Raw genomic sequence first — 19,418 nt, 5'->3', positions numbered from 1 at the left:
CTCATTCTTTTCTCGTTTCAGACTCATTTCAATAATCTAACCACAACTCAACTTCAACTACGGTTATTTTATCAAGAGTTCCCCCGATAAATATACATTAAGAAAATCTTGTATTTCTCCAATTTATCCTCACGATTAACAAAATGTACACGTCTCCAACATGAAGAAGAACTTTATCGCCGTTTTTAATTCGTCATTTGAACACTGACTTGTTGAATTTTTAACCAACATGAATGAACTTTATTTCATCATCATAATTATATGTTTTAATCTTCATGTCATTTTATCATATCTTTTAGCTTTTGTATCATCATAACATCAATGTATTTTAATTGTCTTGCCATTTTGTCAAATTTTAGCTGAAGATGTTCCATAATCGGAACGAAAGATGTACTAGAGATTATATGGTTTATGTTACGTAATTAATAAACCTATTATATAGAAATTGATAAGTATTGGAAGGTGGGAACCTACTCATAACTTAACCTTAGTTGTGCTGAGCCAATACGGAATAAATATGAGATTTATAAGCTGTAAGGTACAAGTGTGTATGATCAACTCATGTCATGCCACAAAATGCCTTGCCCAACCATAAATTGCTTTAAATTGATTTTCAGCAATTTTTTGTCCTTCAAACTGTAGGATTTGAAAAAGAAAAACACCCATCTGCTCATGTTTTATGTACGTACTCCATACGGTCATTTTCGAGTTCTGGATACTGCGTTTTCCTTACAACGTGCCTGCTGATTCTGCAACATGTTTTAAGTGCATCTGTAATTAAAATCCAAAACCGCAAGTTCTTTTCATCATGAAACTTCCTTCGCGCTTGTCTATTACCATTTTCTTCAGCATAATACGCCAATTGAAATTTAAATTTTGAAGTGTAACTTACACTGACACGATCCATGTTCCTCAATTTACAGCGGTCAACTGCAGGGCAAACAATGAATGCTACTAGGTACTGTACTTTCACCACCCACAGCCAACGTTGTACTTAATACCATTAGGGAAGCATCAAAGTCTATGTAATACACAACACTGCCACATTTTGCAGAATACTTGGAGTGTACAAAGGAATTCAGAAAAAATGTTTTTCCTCACAAAGGATGTCTTAAAATTCAGGTGCGGCCTGTATTCGCAAGAGGCCTATAAACATGCAAATATGGTATTTTCTCATTTTGAGTACACACCTGTCATTGTTCCCACCTGTTTGTACCTGTGAACATTCTCGCTACTTTCCTGTCTGTTACTTTTAACTTACGAATAAGATATCCTGAGTCCACTGAGCTTTTACTCCCGCAAAGCATACTGGTTTGAAAACAGACCAGTGTAAAGATAGTTTTGTACAGGAGCTGACTTACAGTATTTCTTACAGAATACTATTGATCGCAAATGCAAACTTGCTGCATTAGCTTTGCTGCATTTCAATTCAATCTCACAATAAACTGTCCTGGGAAAATACCAGTCCTAAATACTTGAAATTATCAAAGTGTTCCAGGTTTGTATTCCCAACCTGATGTTCAATTCTATTAGGTTTCTTACCTACTGACATCACTTATGTCTTGGAAAGGCTAATTTCTTAAAAGCAGTGCATGCTGGTGCATCAACATACCCGCACATGGTAATGGAGACCTTAAGACTATCATCATCATCATCATCATCATCATCATCATCATCATCATCATCATCTCAGTACTCCTAGATCAACAACTGTTCTACAGAAAGGTGGATATGATCAGATTTTATGCGTCTGGTTTGCCTACAAAGTTATCAGAAAATTTGTTTGTAAAATTGCTGTAAACAATCAGATTTTTCATGACATAGAGTGTATACAGAATATTATGATGATAACTTAATCCTGGAAGGAAAAGAAAAACCAAAAAGTGTGGTTATAATTTTTTTGTTTTTTTGTTTTGCTATTTGCTTTACGTCGCACCGACACAGATATGTCTTATGGCGACGATAGGATAGGAAAGGCCTAGGAAGTGGAAGGAAGCGGCCGTGGCCTTAATGAAGGTACGGCCCCGGCATTTGCCTGATGTGAAAATGGGAAACCACGGAAAACCATCTTCAGGGCTGCCGACAGAGGGGCTCGAACCCACTATCTCCCGATTACTGGATACTGGTCGCACTTAAGCGACTGCAGCTATCGAGCTCGGTGGTTATAATTCAAATGTTATCTGAATGGTTAGGAACCATTTCATTCTCAATGAACTCCCCTGAGAGGTATGAGCTAGTTTAGTTACAGGAAAGAAAGGTACAGCAAAACAACATATAACAGGAACTGCACAATACACTAGGGATTACAACAACCTACACTTCACTTCACACTAGTAAACAATTTAACTTCTAAGCATGATAACAAGCTTTTGGAACGTAGAAGATAGGGACCCTCTTCGGAGGCAGCCCTACACAGGGAGTGGCGCCCCTCCCTATGCGAGTCCCAGAGCACACTGACCTGGTGTGTAACATTTGGTAAAGATCTCAGCTAGGGGTTACAAATGAAAAACCTCAATGCTATCTACAGCGGAGAAGGGAGACTTCAGTACAATGGAGACGGTGGAAGAGGCAAGCCTGGACTCGCGGGCAAATATGAGTACAATCTGAAGAGGCCAATGGCTTTGGACAGACAAGGCTCTTTTGCTAGTGACTTTACGTTGCATCGACACAGATAGGTCTTATGGTGACGATGGGATAGGAAAGGTCTAGGAGTTTGAAGGAAGTGGACGTAGCCTTAATTAAGGTACAGCCACAGCATTTTCCTGGTGTGAGAATGGGAAACCACGGAAAACCATCTTCAGGGCTGCCGACAGTGGGATTCGAACCCACTATCTCCCGGATGCAAGCTCACAAGTGATGAAAATCATCTTTCTGCCCGTATTGAAAATTTCGCTAAGTATATAGGAAAAAATTTAAAATTTTACTTCCACCTATTCAATACAATACAAGATATTGACATCCAACTTCAAACATTTTTTAGAAGTGAGACATGTTTCGCCTTAGCTAAGGCTTCAAGCCATCTTCTGTACCACTGTACCATCCTATGACGTCTTCTTCATCAAGTGAACAACACATGTTTTTATCACTACAATTGAATTTTAGTTATTTCATGAACATTTGTATAATAGCTATAGAATGTTTGAAATGTTATCTGACAGAATAAGGTTTTGATTAGTGACTTAAGATGCCTCAAAATATGAGGCGAAACATGTCTCACTTCTAAAAAATGTTTTAAGTTAGATGTCAATATCTTGTATTATTGAATAGGTGGAAGTAAAATTTTAAATTTTTTCCTATATACTTTGTAAGCTCACAGCCTCGCGTCCTAACAGCATGGCCAACTCGCCCGGTACTTTCATCATTGAGAGGGAACTTGTTAATAATATAATCACATCCTGTGCAGAAATAACCCCTGGCAGATGAAAAGAATGTTCATTCATATCTTCACGAAGTTCATTGTCTTAACGCCAATGACTAGCTCATAAGGACCTTCATTTTTATTTGCCCGTATTGAACTGAGATAACAACTGATTTGAAAAAAATCTTATAGGTTCCACCTTTTTCAATACAAATACAATGTTGTCTGATGATTTTTACAACATATCTTTAATTACAGAACTAGTTTTCGGCGTCCATGATGCCATCATCAGCTGCATAACAAGTGAAGAGAAACTTGGCGATACAACAATATGTAACAACATATCAATAACAATTAACTCCTTGGTAACCTATACTAATTTTACATTAAGTTTAAAAATCTCTAGTTTATAACAAGATAACACTTATGAGTCAACATTTTAAAATAGTACAAAAATCTCACCTCAAGTTGATGTGTTAACTTCAAATATTTGGTAATAACTAGGTATCTTTTATACATTCGTAAGCACAGAAAGTCAAAGTTCAATTGCAACGTTAGTGTTGGACAAATAGATCTGAGTCCAGTAGTATGCTATTAAAATGTTCATTTCAAAGATACCGTGCTAGAGGGTTTTATGGATAAAAACTCATTATGTTCTGTTAAAATATTGTAATAAAATGTGCCGTCTTCTGGAGCTTGTTGAATTATAGAACCGTAAATCTTTTGTTGTATATCTGATTGGTTAGAACTATGAATATTTGCCCTGAAGATGTTAAACGGGCCTAGCCTCTCAGTTCAATACCAATTCTACTGTTTTTCGAACTTTACGCAACAGTTTTTCGTATTACTGTTTTCGTCCACAACGTTCCAGAAGCACTCCCTTTGCTGCCCCTACTTCCCCCTCCTTAGCACTTCATTGCACAACACACGACACGAGCAGACACACTCACTGTGCTACAGTCACTGCGCCAAGTACACGGCCGTTGAGATGAGTCTGCCTAAAAATAAGTTCAATTAGATAATGTTACAGTCAAATTCTTTACGCTAATATTGGGCTTTCTTCATTGCAGGGATTGGTATTGAACTGAGAGGCTAGGCCCATTTAACATTTTCAGGGCAAATATTCATAGCTCTAACCAGTCAGATATACAACAAAAAATTTATGGTTCTACAATTCAACAAGCTCCAGAAGATGGCGCATTTTATTACAATATTTTAACAGAACATAATGAGTTTTTATCCATAAAACCCTCTAGCACAGTATCTTTGAAATGAACATTTTAATAGCATACCACTGGACTCAGATCTATTTGTCCAACACTAATGTTGCAATTGAACATTGACTTTCTATGTTTACGAATGTATAAAAGGTACCTAGTATTTACCAAATATCTGAAGTTAATTCATCACCTTGAAATGAGATTTTTGTACTATTTTAAAATTTTGACTCATAAGTGTTATCTTGTTGTAAACTAGAGATTTTTAAACTTAACATAAAATTAGTATAGGATACCAAGGAGTTAACTGTTATTGATATGTTGTAGCATATTGTTGTATCGCCAAGTTTCCCTTCACTTGTTATGCAGCTGATGATGGCATCATGAACGCCGAAATTAGTTCTGTAATTAAAGATATGTTGTAAAAAAACATCAGACAACATTGTATTTGTATTGAAAAAGGTGGAACCTATAAGATTTTTTCAAATCAATAGTAATGACTAGCTCATCCTTGTCTCTCTGATTCTCAACAGAATTGTATTGATCTTTTAACAAAAAAGGAACTTTTGATCACTTTTGGTTTAACAAATCTGGAAACCAGCTACTTTAACAGGTTCGTCATTAGTTCTAGTAGTTTACAAGCGTGATGGGAAGCACTCTGAAGTGTAGAATTGAGAATCTCAAACAGAAGAATGACATCACCTTGAAATGAGCAAGGCACAGTATGCCTTATTTAAGCCTGATGACAGAATCACAAAAAATGCTTCATCACGATTTTGAATAACGTTCTTATTCTTTAGCACAGGAGGGTCAGATTTTGAGACGCATGCAAATATTTTGGGAGCAACCAATTCTGACGAATCAGTAGCTTTCCTCTTTTCAGGGTCTTTGAAACTACCAGGCTCAGCTTTTGGGATCATAGATGATAAGTTAGTAGTTGATGCACACTGAGCATTAACAAGCACCTCATCTTTAAAGAAACCAAGTAGTGGATCCCATTGCTCTAACAGCCTCTGCAGACACCTTCCTAGCAATAGCGATCCTGTGCATACATATTTCAGTATCTTCTTAGTTTCCTTGTTGTGAAGCTCTTGGAATTTCTTAAGGAGTTCCTTCCTCTTACAACTCTTTTCTAAATAATAGAAGATGTAGACTAATATTTCATCAACTTTAACAGGAAAACTGCTTGCACCTTTCTCAGCAGCTAAGTTAATCAAATGGCATGAGGAAATCAGTACAAAGACAGATGACTGTGCTTCCCTAAAAACAGCAGCTACTTCAATTTCTTTCCAATCATGACTGGAGCACTGTCGGAACAGAACGCTACACAATACTGAATTGGTATTTTGTAACATTCTAACTGTGAAATAACCAAATTACCAACATTCCATCCTGTTGAATCACCCACCAAGGCTGGGACAGATAACACTGAGCTCACTCACTATCTTTTCCTGCTTTGCCACAAAACAGGTGACGACAATAGGGTAAAGCTTAAGTGTGAAGTGAAGTGTGATGGGAAGCACTCTGAAGTGTAGAATTGAGATTCTCAAATAAAAGAATGATAGCATACAGGAAGGCACAGTATGCCTCATTTAAGCCTGATGACGGAACTACAAGCATTACTATTACTGCTCCCACCCGTAGCTAAAGAAAATGGTTCACGTTGCATGTAACCAACAAGTTCACGTCTTGAATCCGTGGCCATTTCTTTCAAAATGTGTGTGGTTTTCGCACAACCACAGCCATATTTTTGCAATTTTTGAACCTGGAGACATTTTCTAAACAGAGCACCAGCATGATCGGCAACAGCTAACGGGATATTATGTTCAATTACAAATGAAGAAAACAAGCATTCCGCTCTTACTATATCAAGGTCGGCTCCAGAAGAGGTAAAAAACAAATTAATTTTCTGACTGCCATCCTTAAATTTTGTATTGGAGACTTGTTTAACAGATTTAATGTGATTTACTAATTCTTTTCTTCCTCCTTGAGAAACGTTTATATCACACGAGCACATGGAACAGAATGCGAATGTTTTGCCTTTCCATGATCGTATAAAACAAGAAAATTTAGCAGAATATGCCTCCCTAAAAGATTGATAATATTGTTTCTTAGTTGAACTCATTACGAACACTACTAAAAATACTAAACTGCTTACAAATAAGTCACACAATTCCACGAGTTTCAGAACTACCGTCATTGTTACTCACAACCACACACCAACAAAGCCTTTCAGCTGCTACGAAGCACAATGCAGTCACTAAAATTGTTCCATATAAATTCACAGTCTGCTACTTTTCACTGATTTCTTTTCATTAAAATCACAGCCTGCTACTTGTTTGGGAACATCTCGGTGAATGAAGTAGCAGTTGAGGTCAAACAGGTGACAATGGTACAGTGATAATCGATAATAGGATTATAGATACATTTCCTGGTCAAACACCGCATCTCGTATTACAAGCTACTATCGCAGAAAGCGAAAACAAGCGCGGATATTCAAAATACATGCAATAACATTCATTTGTACAACCGTAAAACACACTCAAAATCCATACATTTTATGCAAAAACCAGAATATTTGGCAGGTATGCCTCTCGTAGCAGGGATTGGAATAACCAAGGGAGACGTTCAATAAATTTCCAATTTCTTTGAAATCATTTAGGAAAAGGCTAGGAAAACAACAGATAGGGAATCTGCCACCTGGGCGACTGCCCTAAATGCAGATCAGTATTGATTGATTGATTGATTGACTGATTGATTGATTGATTCAATTACTTGGTGAATACTGAGAATCTGATCCTGAAAGCCCTTGTATGGTCTGAAACCACACTGGTTTTCATCCAAATTCCTCTCAACTGCTGACCGCACCATTCCTTCCAAGATGCCAGTGAACACCCTGCCTGCTATACTGATCAATGAGATACTTCGATTGTCATTGCAATCCTTCCAGTTTCCTTGCTTATGGATAGGTGCAATTACTGCTTTCCTCCAATCAAAAGGTACCTTGATAACACTCCATGCTAATCTTACTAAACTTCACCTTTTCACGTCTAATTTCATTTGTTACTGCTGCTTTATTACAGTGGAGTTTGTTGACCATTTTTTCCACTTCCTCAAGTGTAATTTCACCAACATCATTATCCTCCTCCCTATAAGCTTGGTTGTTCGTGACATCACCACAAAGATCTCCTGTTACGTTGAGAAGATTTTCTATATATTACTTCCACCTCTCCAGTGATTCCCTGGGATCTATTATTAGTTCACCTGATTTACCCAAAACACTATTCATTTTCTTCCCACACCCCCTTCCTAAGATTCTTTATTCCGTCTAGAAAGATTTCCCTGATGATTGATCTAGCATTTCCAGATTATTACCAAAATCTTCCCACGACTTCTTCTTGGATTCAATAACTATTTGCTTCACTCTGTTTCCTTCATCAACGTACAATTCCCTGTCTACATTAGTCCTTGTTTGAGCCATTTCTGACACATGTTTTTACGTTAGCAAGCTACTCTCACTTCATCATTCCACCAAGATGTTCAAATTTTTTCCATCTTTACACACAGCTGACCGAGCTCGATAGCTGCAGTCGCTTAAGTGTGGCCAGTATCCAGTATTCAGGAGATAGTGGGTCCAACCCCACTGTCGGCAGCCTTGAAGATGGTTTTCCGTGGTTTCGCATTTCCACACCAGGCAAAGGCCATAGATGCTTCCCTCCCACTCCTAGCTCTTTCCTGCCCCATCGTTGCCATAAGACCTATCAGTGTTGGTGCAATGTAAAGCAACTTGTAAAAAACAAAAACACACAGTTGTCGGTAGGCATTCCCCAGTGTGCCACCAATTCTCTTTTTATATCCTGATACTGCTTACTGTCCACTATTTGGAACTTTACTAATCATATCCATGTACTTCTGTCTAATTTCTTCGTTCTGGAGATTTTCTACCTTATTCGTCTCCAGACAGGTTTCACTTTTTCTATGCTAGGCCTGATCAGACAGTGGTCTGCATCATCAAAAAATTCCCTGAAATATCTGCACACTCCGAAGAGATTTCCTCAAAACAAAGTTTGTTATGATAATATTATTTTTTATAATTTGCTTTACATCACACTGACAAAAATATGTCTTATGGTGACAATGGAATAGGAAAGTCCTAGGAGTGGGGCCTTAATAGAAGTACAACCCTAGCATTTGCCTGGTGTGAAAATGGGAAACCATGGAAAACAATCTTCAGGGCTGCTTTTTTTTTTTTTCTAGTTGTTTTACGTCGCACCGACACAGATAGGTCTTAAGGCCGGTCTCCACTGATTAACATTTAACACCAACATGTTAAATTTAACATGTTACAATTGACATGTATATTGTGTTTGTGTTTTCCAATTGACTTTGCATGTTAACTCAGAATGTTGAGGTTAACACTTTTAACATGTTGGCGTGTTTTCCGCTCCAAGTGGAAAACATGTCAAGTCAATTACTTGTTCGTGAGATGTTGGCACAGCTTCGGCAACTTCCTTGCCATTTCCATGTCAACAGATAACCAAACGACGCAAACGAAGTGCTTCTCGTGAAGTAGGGTTATAGTTACAACACTCCGCAACACTCATTCTCTTTGTTATAAGCTACAAATACAGTACCGGTACCGGTACGCACACGCGTATCGTTCTCTCTGCACTATACTAAAATTTATAGTCAGAAATGGAGTGGAGAAAAAATATTTTAGACTTAATTAATGACATAATAGAAAGGCCTTGTTTGTGGTATGTCTCATCAAAGGAATACAGAGATAAAGCGAAGAAAGCCGACAGTTTCCAGGAACTCTAAATTATCTAGAATTATTCCTGCGAGTGCATCGAAAAAAAAAAAAAGAAACTAGCGTCCCTCCGCTCCCAGTACAGTCGAGTATTGCAAAAGAAAAAAAAAACAACAGAAAAATCGGAAGGCGGGCGGGCGGGGGGGGGGGGGGAGCGGACGAAGTTTATTCTTCAAAGTGGTTTGCTTTTGAAGCAGTGAGCAGGATGAGGGGATGAAATGTGTCTAATAAAACTGCATTTGTAAATCATAACAAGAAGCAACAGTGGCAATAACAAAGGCCAAATCCTCTTCATCTGAGTCCATTGTCTTTGTTTGAAAATACTAGACACCGCCTAAATGTATTACCGGAAATTTGATATGATGAACTACCTATATACAAACAAAGAAGGTCAAGTTTAACATGTTCATTAAATGTGGACACAATGTTAAATGAAACAGCGTTCAACATTTTACATTTAACATGTTGATGGTGTCACCAGTTAACATTTAACACTTTTAACATTTAACATGTTGTTGTTAAATGTTAATCAGTGGAGACCGGCCTTTATGGCGACGATGGGACAGGAAAGGGCTAGGAGTGGGAAGGAAGTGGCCGTGGCCTTAATTAAGGTTCAGCCCCAGCATTTGCCTGGTGTGAAAATGGGAAACCACGGAAAACCATTTTCAGGGCTGCTGACAATGGGGTTCGAACCCAATACCTCCTGGATGCAAGGTTATGATAATATCATGGTCTATTATGGATCTGGTGCCCCTACCCTCTTGTGTAGCAATGAATAGCATTACTTATGAAGAATGTATATGTAACTGCTAATCCCATACTTGCACAGAAGACAGCAAGCTGTTCCACATCTTACCCACATTTAGCGATCACCCTTTTGTATCCTTCAGTTTGATTTCCAACTCTCACATTAAAATTGCCCATTAGCACTATCCTATCCTTACTGTTGACTCTGGCTACGATGTTACTCAATGCATCATAAAACTTGTCAAATCCATCCTCATCTGCAATCTGACATGGTGAGTACACTAAGAATATTATTATTTTAATTCCTCCAACAGCCAATCTACCCACATCATTTGCTCATTTACATGGCTAACAGAAACTATGTTGCATACAATAGAATCCTCAATGTACAGTTCTACCCCACACTCCGCCCTTCCTTTTTTAACACCCGTCAAATACACTTTATAATCTATCTCTTCCTCATCTCCCCTTACCCGAATATCATTAACTTCTAACACATCCAGACACATCATCTTTGCTGACTCAGCTAGTTCTACTTTCTTCCATAAGCCCCATTAATATTGATAGATCCCCATCGAATTCCATTTTGTTCCCCAAGTTGTTTCCAAGTAGTCCCTCGCCTGTCAAATGGGAGTGGGACTCCATTACTACCACAGATCCGAGGCTTGCTTAAAATGTTCTGAATGTGCTCGTTGAAAATGCTGTGAAGCGGGATACTACGCTTACTTACATATAGTCCAAGTGAAGATCTCTCCTCTAACGGGTTATGGACCACGGTGGATCATATAGTCCTAGCCGCCTGAGCACAGGAAGGGACACGAATCAGAGCATGTCCGAGATGTCCACTCCCATTACATACCAACAGGTATCCTGATACTCAGGTCCACTAACTAGGCAACTCAGCCATTGCCCATGGTTCATGAAATATGACGTGACTGCAGTAACCACACCATGAACCATGCAGTGATGAAGTGATAGAAAAACAAAAAGCATGGAAGGCAGAAATATGGAGAGTAGGCAAAAGTACCATGAAGCAAAGAAAGCATGTCAGATGATTGTACAAGAAGAGAAACGGAAGTGCTGGGGAAAATTTCATAGAAATCTTGTGAGAGGATGTTAAAGTAGTAAAGTGTTAAAGGGATTGGTTAAATGACTGATGCTTGTTGTTTAAAGAGGCCTAACATCTAGGTCATCAGCTCCTAATGGTACGAAATGAGGTGAAATGAAATGACAAATTAAAAACCCAAAATCCTCCACTGACCATAATTCAAAACATGAGGATGGAGAATGAATGAATGGATATGAATTTAAAACGATCAGTGGAATCAACCCACAGTGCCTCACATGCATGGGCCGATGACCTTCGATGTTAGGCCCCTTAAAACAACAAGCATCATCACCTCACATGCACAGAAGCTGGCGTAAAAAAAAAAAAAAATTACTGACAAAGGGACTGCTTCTATAGCACGATACAGAATCGATGATGCTTGTAGTCGAAAGGAGTCCAAAATCCAAGTCATCGGCCCCTCATAATGGTACTTATTGCTAGAAAAGTAGAACCATGGTATTTGTCATGTTGCAGTACTAATCAAGAGTAGCGTAGACTTGCGGTATTCCACACATTATGTTACTACTCACAGGTAATGAAATTCGCACATGTATTACAGACCTAGAGTGTTTACATAAAATAAACTTCATTATAAAGCCCGTATTGTCGTAAGTATACGTTGAAGGTTGAGTCAAATGTTCCACCTTTACAATATTCTTGGTATTGTAAAGTTGGAACATTTGACTCAACCTTTAACGTAGACCTAGAGTGTTTCACAAATTGTGGCGCCATTGACAGGCAACGCAAACCTATGGTGTACATCACCTAAGTGTACTAACCACAGGGACTCATACTATCCTGTGGTCTTCCTCATATAGTGGGTACTAATCATAGGCAAGCCAGAACCATGGGTTCCATCATCCCATGGTGTCGCTCATATAGTGCTACTAATCACAGGTACTGTAAAAGCCGTCGCACTCTCGTTTGCTACTAATCACAAACCTATTTGGTACCTAACATAGTGGTACTACGCGCACGGAAAAGCTACCCATGGTGTTCCCCACATGGTGGTACTAATCACAAGGAGGTTCATGGTTCTAATATAATCATCCCTTAGTCGCCCCTTTTAGTCGCCTCTTATGACACGCAGGGGATACCGAGGGTGTATTCTTCGTCTGCGTACCCCACCCACAGGGGGTTCTGTGTTTGGTCCGTGAGAGATATTTTATTTCTCTCAAGTCCGTTGGCAAGCCGGTTAGGACCCCCCTATCCGCCACCTGGGAGTATCACCTCCCTTGCTGCTACGTCAGCGTAGTAGGTTTGTGGGCATTGGTTAAAAACAAAGTAAACAGGATGGAAGATACAAAATTTGTAAGGACAGACACAGGACAAACTGACACTAAGAGAGGATATTCTCCAGCAATGTGAGGAATATTTTGCTAAATTACTTAATATCAAAGGACTAGAGGAAGAGGAGGAAAATGAAAAAGAAATGGTTGAAGGAAAGCAAAATCAGGATATAACAAAGTTTGAAATAAAAGGAGATATAATGAAGATAAAAAGCAGCAAAGGGTCAGGTGTAGATGAGGTGGTTACATAGATGATCAAGGGAGCACGACCAGTAGGGTTACATTGGATATGTAGTTTATATCATGTGATATGGTACTGAAAAGAAGTACCAGAATATTGGAGGAAGGGTCTGATAATCCCAGTATTTAAGAAGGATGATAAAGAATGTAGCAACCATAGGGAATCACCCTCATTTCACATGTAGCAAAGAACTTTGAGAGGATATTAGAAGAGCAAGGATGAAAGTAAACAAGGAAATGATGAAGAACAATATGGATTTAGAAGAGATAGATAAACTTTTGATCCAATTTTTACATTAAGGAACATGAAGAACAGACTGGACTTCAGGAAGGATTTAGTGATGAAGATTATGATGATGACGCTCGTTGTTTAAAGGGACCTAACATCTAGGTCATCGGCTCCGGAAGGATTTATTGATGACATTTATAGATACTGAGAAGGCATAGCAGTAGTACAAATGATCAAAATCCTGTATAAAAATTGTGCTAGTAGTGTAAAGACTAACATAGGACAAACAAACTGGCTGAATGTAGAAACAGGACTTTGTCAAGGAAATGTATTATCCCCTCTACTCTTCATCACAGTCATGGATTAAATCCTCAAGAGTGTACAACAAAAAATGGTAAGCAAAGAGGCAAAGGCCTTAATCTTTGCAGACAGCATAGCAATACGAGGAGAAGATGAAATGAAAAGTCCAAGAACAAGTTATTGTATGGAATTGGGAGAGAGAGGAATATGGAATTAAAATAAGTGTGGAGAAGTGTACAACAATAAAGATGACAAGAGGTAATAGCGAAGGAAGAGGGAATATTGAAATAAATGGAAGACAATCACAAGTTGAGAAAAGCTTCAAATATTTGAACAGTATGCTTGCAGAAGATGGGAAAATAAATGACAAAACAGGAAGAGAATCCAACAAGCCAATGGGTTTTGCCACGGTGTGAGAGGTATAGTGTGGAACCAGGACGTCCCAGAGTAATGCAAGAAAATTGTGCACTTTTGACATATGCGGCGGGTACATGGAAAACAACAAAATGTGATGAAAGCAGAATCCAAGCAGCCGGGATGAAATTCCTTAGAGGAAAACTGGGAAGATACGAAGGGATAAAATCAGAAACATAGAAATCAGAGAGAGAATTGCATTCCCTAAACTGCAAGACAAGAGACCAGTACAATGAAATGGTATGGACACATGAGAAGAAGAAGAAGCTTATGAAAGTCTTGCTCGTGTACAGACATTTTCTTCTGAACATGTGGAGCAAAGTTCTCTGCGAACAGTAAAGAATTTCACATTTTTTCCGATATGGCAAAAGCCCAAAAGCTTATTATCATGTCTACTCACGGGCCATGAAAGCATCAATCTAAATATAACTTTTAATTTGTATTTCTAGGCCATTTTTTAGCTCGCTCTGTGTGTCAGAGTAACATGCACGGAAGGCGATAGCGTGGCTGGGTGACTCATTTGCCGAGAGATATATTGCTTCATGACCGGCTAAGATGACGTAATGCAGTACAGCAGTGATAACCATTGCTTCACACCAATAGTTTAGTTTAACATCTATGGTATTGGTAGCGTGTCCAATGTGTTTGCTTTAAAATAGCGTAGTTTCTGTAGGAATACTAAAGTAATTGTGCGTTTAATGAGTGATGTATATATTAGAAAGAGTGTATTCATTGTGTTGTGCTATGAAAATCATTCTTCGTATACAGAGTGCTGTTTTCGATTCATTCGCAAATTTCCCGGCATCCTCCCACCCCATAGGAGTACGGTTCGTAAATTAGTAAAGAAGTTCCGCGCCACCAGGTCCATTCTGAACAAGAAATCACGCAGGAGACAAACCGTTTTAACAGAGAAAAGTTTGACGAAACAGGAGCTCTCTTGGAAAGAACTCCAACAAACTCCCTTTCGCATCTTGGCGTACAAGCTAATGTGTCATTATCTGCCCACAAAGCAACAAAACTGTTAAAAGTAAAACCGTACAAACCCACCCCTGCCCAATATTTAAGAGGACGTGACAGTTTCGCTAGGGTTCGGTATTGTAACTGCTTGCTTCAGTCAGTTCATTATGGGTATGTTGACCCAGAATTTTTATTTTATAGTGATGAAACATGGCTACACTTAAGTGGCTATGTAAATTGTCAAAACAATCGCTGCTGGTGTGCAGAAACTCCCCACCAGCTGCACGTCCGTCTACTTCATGATGTAAAGACAGGAGTTTGGTGGGCAATAATTGTTCCCAGAATTATAGGGCCTATTTTCCTGTGAAACAATAAATGCTGATCGATATATAGACATTCTCAGACCATTCTTTCAAGAGCTGATGGAAGAAGAAAGGAGTAATGGTTATTTGATGCAAGATCATGCGACAGCACAAACTGCTAATTGGTCTATGGAGGTAATACAGGAAGTTTTCGAAGATCGTGAAGTTCCCCTAGATCTCCCCCCTAGATCTTTGTGATTATTACCTTTCAGGGATATCGAAGGGAAAAGTGTATGTGAACAACCCTCACACAAGAGAACATTACACAAGTTATTTTGAACATCACACGGGCTGAGATTCGCGGAGTGTTTGAAAAACCTATTTACGAGGTGTCAGGCGTGTTTGACAGCTGAGGGACAACATTTTGAACATCAAATGTAATGCCAGGTAGGTTTTAGACTAATAGCTTCACTATAAATGGATTTCCATACGTGTGAAATGCCGTGAGTAGTGGGGAGAAAAAGCGCGCATTACAGCAACTAGCGACAGAGTGTCATTGCGCCAGCCGCTGCGAGCTTTGAGCGGTTCTGCAGAGCGAGCTAAAAAGAAGACCCTGTATATTTACCTGCAACGGTTTTATCAGTATTCACTTCCAGCATACTTTAAAATTTGCATCCATGTAAATACATACAGGAGAACTTCCAAGGAGATTCTGATGTGAAATGATGATTCTGATGATGTCCACTTATTAAATAATATACGCTACGCTGCGTTTAGTGACGTCGTTTCAATTTTCATGTCATATTTTATATTATAAATTGTGGTTGGCTGAGTGGAAATGTTTTCACATCCTCACAAAATAGCCGTGTAGATCTTTATTACTCATCTCACCTTCAATCTGTTATCTAAGGCAGCAGGACCATGTTCTGCAATTTGAAGGACAAAGAGTGGCATGTTTTGGAATTCACGTCCTCCGCGGATGCTGAATCCAAATCCCCTTGTTCCTCGGCTAAGTTCAACTGCATGATACTGCTCTTCCTCGCTGCCAAGTCCATCTTCCTCCTGTAACACACGGCAAATATTCATTTAAACTAAAATGTAAGCATTCCCATGAAAGCTCACCTTGCCTCTCAATGATAATAGACAAAATCATGTTGCTCTGAAGTCAAATTACAGCAACACACTAATATTCTGCAAACAATCTATAGAAATACCAAAATATCGACCAACTTTCAAGGTCTACGATATATGCAAAATTCAAAAATATATTTTCTGGCTGACAGCAAGGTGTGAAAAAAAAAAAAAAAACCACAGATAAGTGAAAAAGAAAGATACAATACTTTATCACCTTACTTATGCCTGAAGAAAAGACAACAAAATTACAGTTAACTGCAGGAAAAATGTAGTAAAGGGAAATAGCAATATGGTCTAATAACAGAGTTATACACCTTAAAAGAAGACAATGGAGTAGTGTTGTTCATTACCAAATGTTATTCTTTCTGGCAGCAACAAATGCAAGAATAGATTGCATAACAGACCTTGAGGCATTAACTGCACACATTTTCATCTTGAATTCTTGAAGACAAGGATTCTTATTCACTGACACTCCAAAATATGGACTGACTTGAATAAAAACTATTTCAAGAAGGGTCTCATCTTAGTATACAAAACTGCTGTTGTTCCTTAGAAATATTATGAAAATGCCATCTTTTATTTTTAATTTTCTATATCTTACATTCTCATTATGTAAGTATCTGAGAGGCTTTAATGTGGGCACATTTCTTGTTCTCACTGAATCACTCTGCATTCATACCTTTGCATAAGCCTCAAACTGTTTGGATCCAGAATATTCCCATAAATGCAGTGAGGATAGGTGCCAATTTCTGCTTGACTTAATGGTGAGCACAATGGCCTTCAGTTCGGAAGGCCCCTGGTATGATTATATGCCGGGCTGGGGATTTTAACTTTGGTTAATGCCTCTAGTTCAATACATCACACTACAATGCACCACAGAAACACACAATAGTGAATGCAATCATTTATATACAGTTGAGGCCAGGAAAGGCAACCAGTTGTAAATATGGGTTAAATCAGTTACAAATAATAATAATAATAATAATAATAATAATAATAATAATAATAATAATAATAATAATAATAATAATAATAATAATAATAAAATACCAAAGAAGACCTGCAAATGCTACATATCTCAGCTGAAGATGCCCTTAACAGAGATCTCTTCCGCAAGAAAATATTGACGAACGGGCTAAACCGAGACGAGCAACCGAAGAGAAGACACGGTGCCCCTTGGACAGAGGAGCGTAAGCAGGCCCACTCACAAAGAATGAGGGAAATTTGGGCTCTAAAGAAGGCCAAGTTCAGTGTCAAATGCAACAAGACTTAACGTGGTCCTTGATGGCCCCAGCAAATTATATAATAATAATAATAATAATAATAATAATAATAATAATAATAATAATAATAATAATAATAATGAGAAGAAGAAGAATGGAACTAATTCATATGTTATTCTCTTAGAGTGAAGAAAGATAGAACCTCATAATCTTTCTACTGAGAATACTTCTGGTTATCCTGGTGAGGACAATGTTTTTTTTCTCTCTCTCTCAAACCTGTTGCCATATTAGATAAAGAATACTGTGCCTACCATGAAGACATCTGGGTGCTTCGGCTTCAAACTTTGCAGCATTAATCTTTCCTCTATCTAGGTAAAAATGTTGTTCAAATATCTGAGACTATTTAAAACCAAACATTTTTATGAAATGCAAATAAGGAGGGAATGGATTTATCATTATACGTACATATTCTTTTTACTAGTGGTTTACTGTTACACCAACTCTGATACGTTTTCAGCCATGATAGGATAGGAAAGGACTAGAACTGAGCAGAAAGCGACCATGGCTTTAAATAAGGAACAGTCGCAGGACTTCCATGGCATCAAAATAGGAAATCACGGAAAATCAACGTTTGGGCTGTCAATGGTGGAATTTGAACCCACCACCTCCCGAATGTAAGCTCATAGATATGAGCCTGCACAATGCAGCCATCTTGCTCAGTGTATAACCATGGCCTACAGCCCTTGAAGGCCTTGGCCTACCAAGTGACCGCTGCTAAGCCCATAGGCCTGCAGATTAAGAGGTGTCGTGTGGTCAGCACGACGAATCCTCTCAGCCGTTATTCTTGGCTTTCTAGACCTGGGCCACTACCTCACAGTCAGATAGCTCCTCAATTCTAATCACGAAGGCTGAGTGGACCTCAAACCAGCCCTCAGGTCCACGTAAAAATCCCTGACCTGGCGAGGAATCGAGCTGATGGAGGAGCTGTTCAGGATCCAATCAGCCTTAGGGCTGAGAACTGGACATACATACACCATCTCATAATGTACATGAAATATTCTTCAGTGAGGTGTTGTTTAAGGTGCTCAGGATTTTCTGGCTCCTGGGTGAAAACTGTTTATTTCAAATGCCTCTACAGGAAGCAATCTAATGGCAATAAATCCAGTGACATGGATGACCAGGTGACAAATCCTTCTCTTCCTCCCCATTTTTCTGGATGTGTCTCTTCAACAGTAGTTGAATGTCCTACCATCAAATCATAATAATCCTTCTGATTAGAGGTTGTGTGGTAATCAACATCCAAGAGTGTATGTGCAGATCTCATTACTTTCTACATCTAATTTAGAGCTCCATCCTGTTGAAACCACATGTCATCGATATTTCTCAACATGGCACATCCTTCAACAGAAGGGAAAGTTCATGGCATAGAAAGTGCAGGTAGCACTGTGCCTACAAAATTGTCCTCAAAGAAATACAGTCCAATAAGGTGACCACCAAAGATTCCACACCATACATTCATTCCCCATTGCACTTAATAGGCTATCTGTTGTACCCAGTGAGGATTGTCAACACTCCAACAGTACATGTTGTGGTGGTTGACAGTATCATTATTGTGTAATAGGAATTCGGCTGAGAACAGACTTTTCACAAGGAATGCTGCATCACATTCCAGATTTCCCAACAGCCACCGACAGAAATTCATTCGAGCACCAAAATCCTGCCCATGGAGCTCCTAGTTTAAGTGTAGAGGCTAAAGGTGATACTTATGCGCAAGCAGTATTCGTAGTATGGAAGCCTGACACATGTTTACCTGTCGTACAATTGCCCAAGTACTCGCGTGTGGGTTATTAAGAGTTCACATCTGCCAACCTTCCAACCTGAAAAATTGGGAGATTTGACGACGGGAGGGAGGGGTTACATGAAAAATAATGGTGATTGTTGTTTAAAGGGGCCTAACAGCTAGGTCATCGGCCCCTACATGAAAAACATCTGGACTTACTTTTCTTACCAACCTAATGCATACACAGGCTAAGAAGTTACTGCAAATATATACATATATGAAGGGGTTAAAGGTATAGTGGTGTAAGTCA

General features: G+C 38.8%; 1 protein-coding gene across 4 annotated transcripts in view; it reads right to left on the bottom strand.

The window, feature by feature from the left end:
* The window catches only part of Magi (membrane associated guanylate kinase, WW and PDZ domain containing protein magi), a 670,891-nt gene that overhangs the window by 120,923 nt on the left and 530,550 nt on the right, over positions 1-19,418 (bottom strand). For all 4 annotated transcript variants that reach the window (XM_068226155.1, XM_067140637.2, XM_068226156.1 and 1 more), the window contains one exon: positions 15,863-16,033. In XM_068226155.1, coding sequence (XP_068082256.1) covers positions 15,863-16,033 — 171 coding nt within the window. The remainder of the gene's footprint in view (positions 1-15,862; positions 16,034-19,418) is intronic.

This window comes from Anabrus simplex, chromosome 2, assembly GCF_040414725.1.
Source record: "Anabrus simplex isolate iqAnaSimp1 chromosome 2, ASM4041472v1, whole genome shotgun sequence".
Taxonomy (NCBI): Eukaryota; Metazoa; Arthropoda; class Insecta; order Orthoptera; family Tettigoniidae; genus Anabrus; species Anabrus simplex.
The sequence above is the reverse complement of the archived record's forward strand: the minus strand, read 5'-3'. Positions and strand labels throughout refer to the sequence as shown.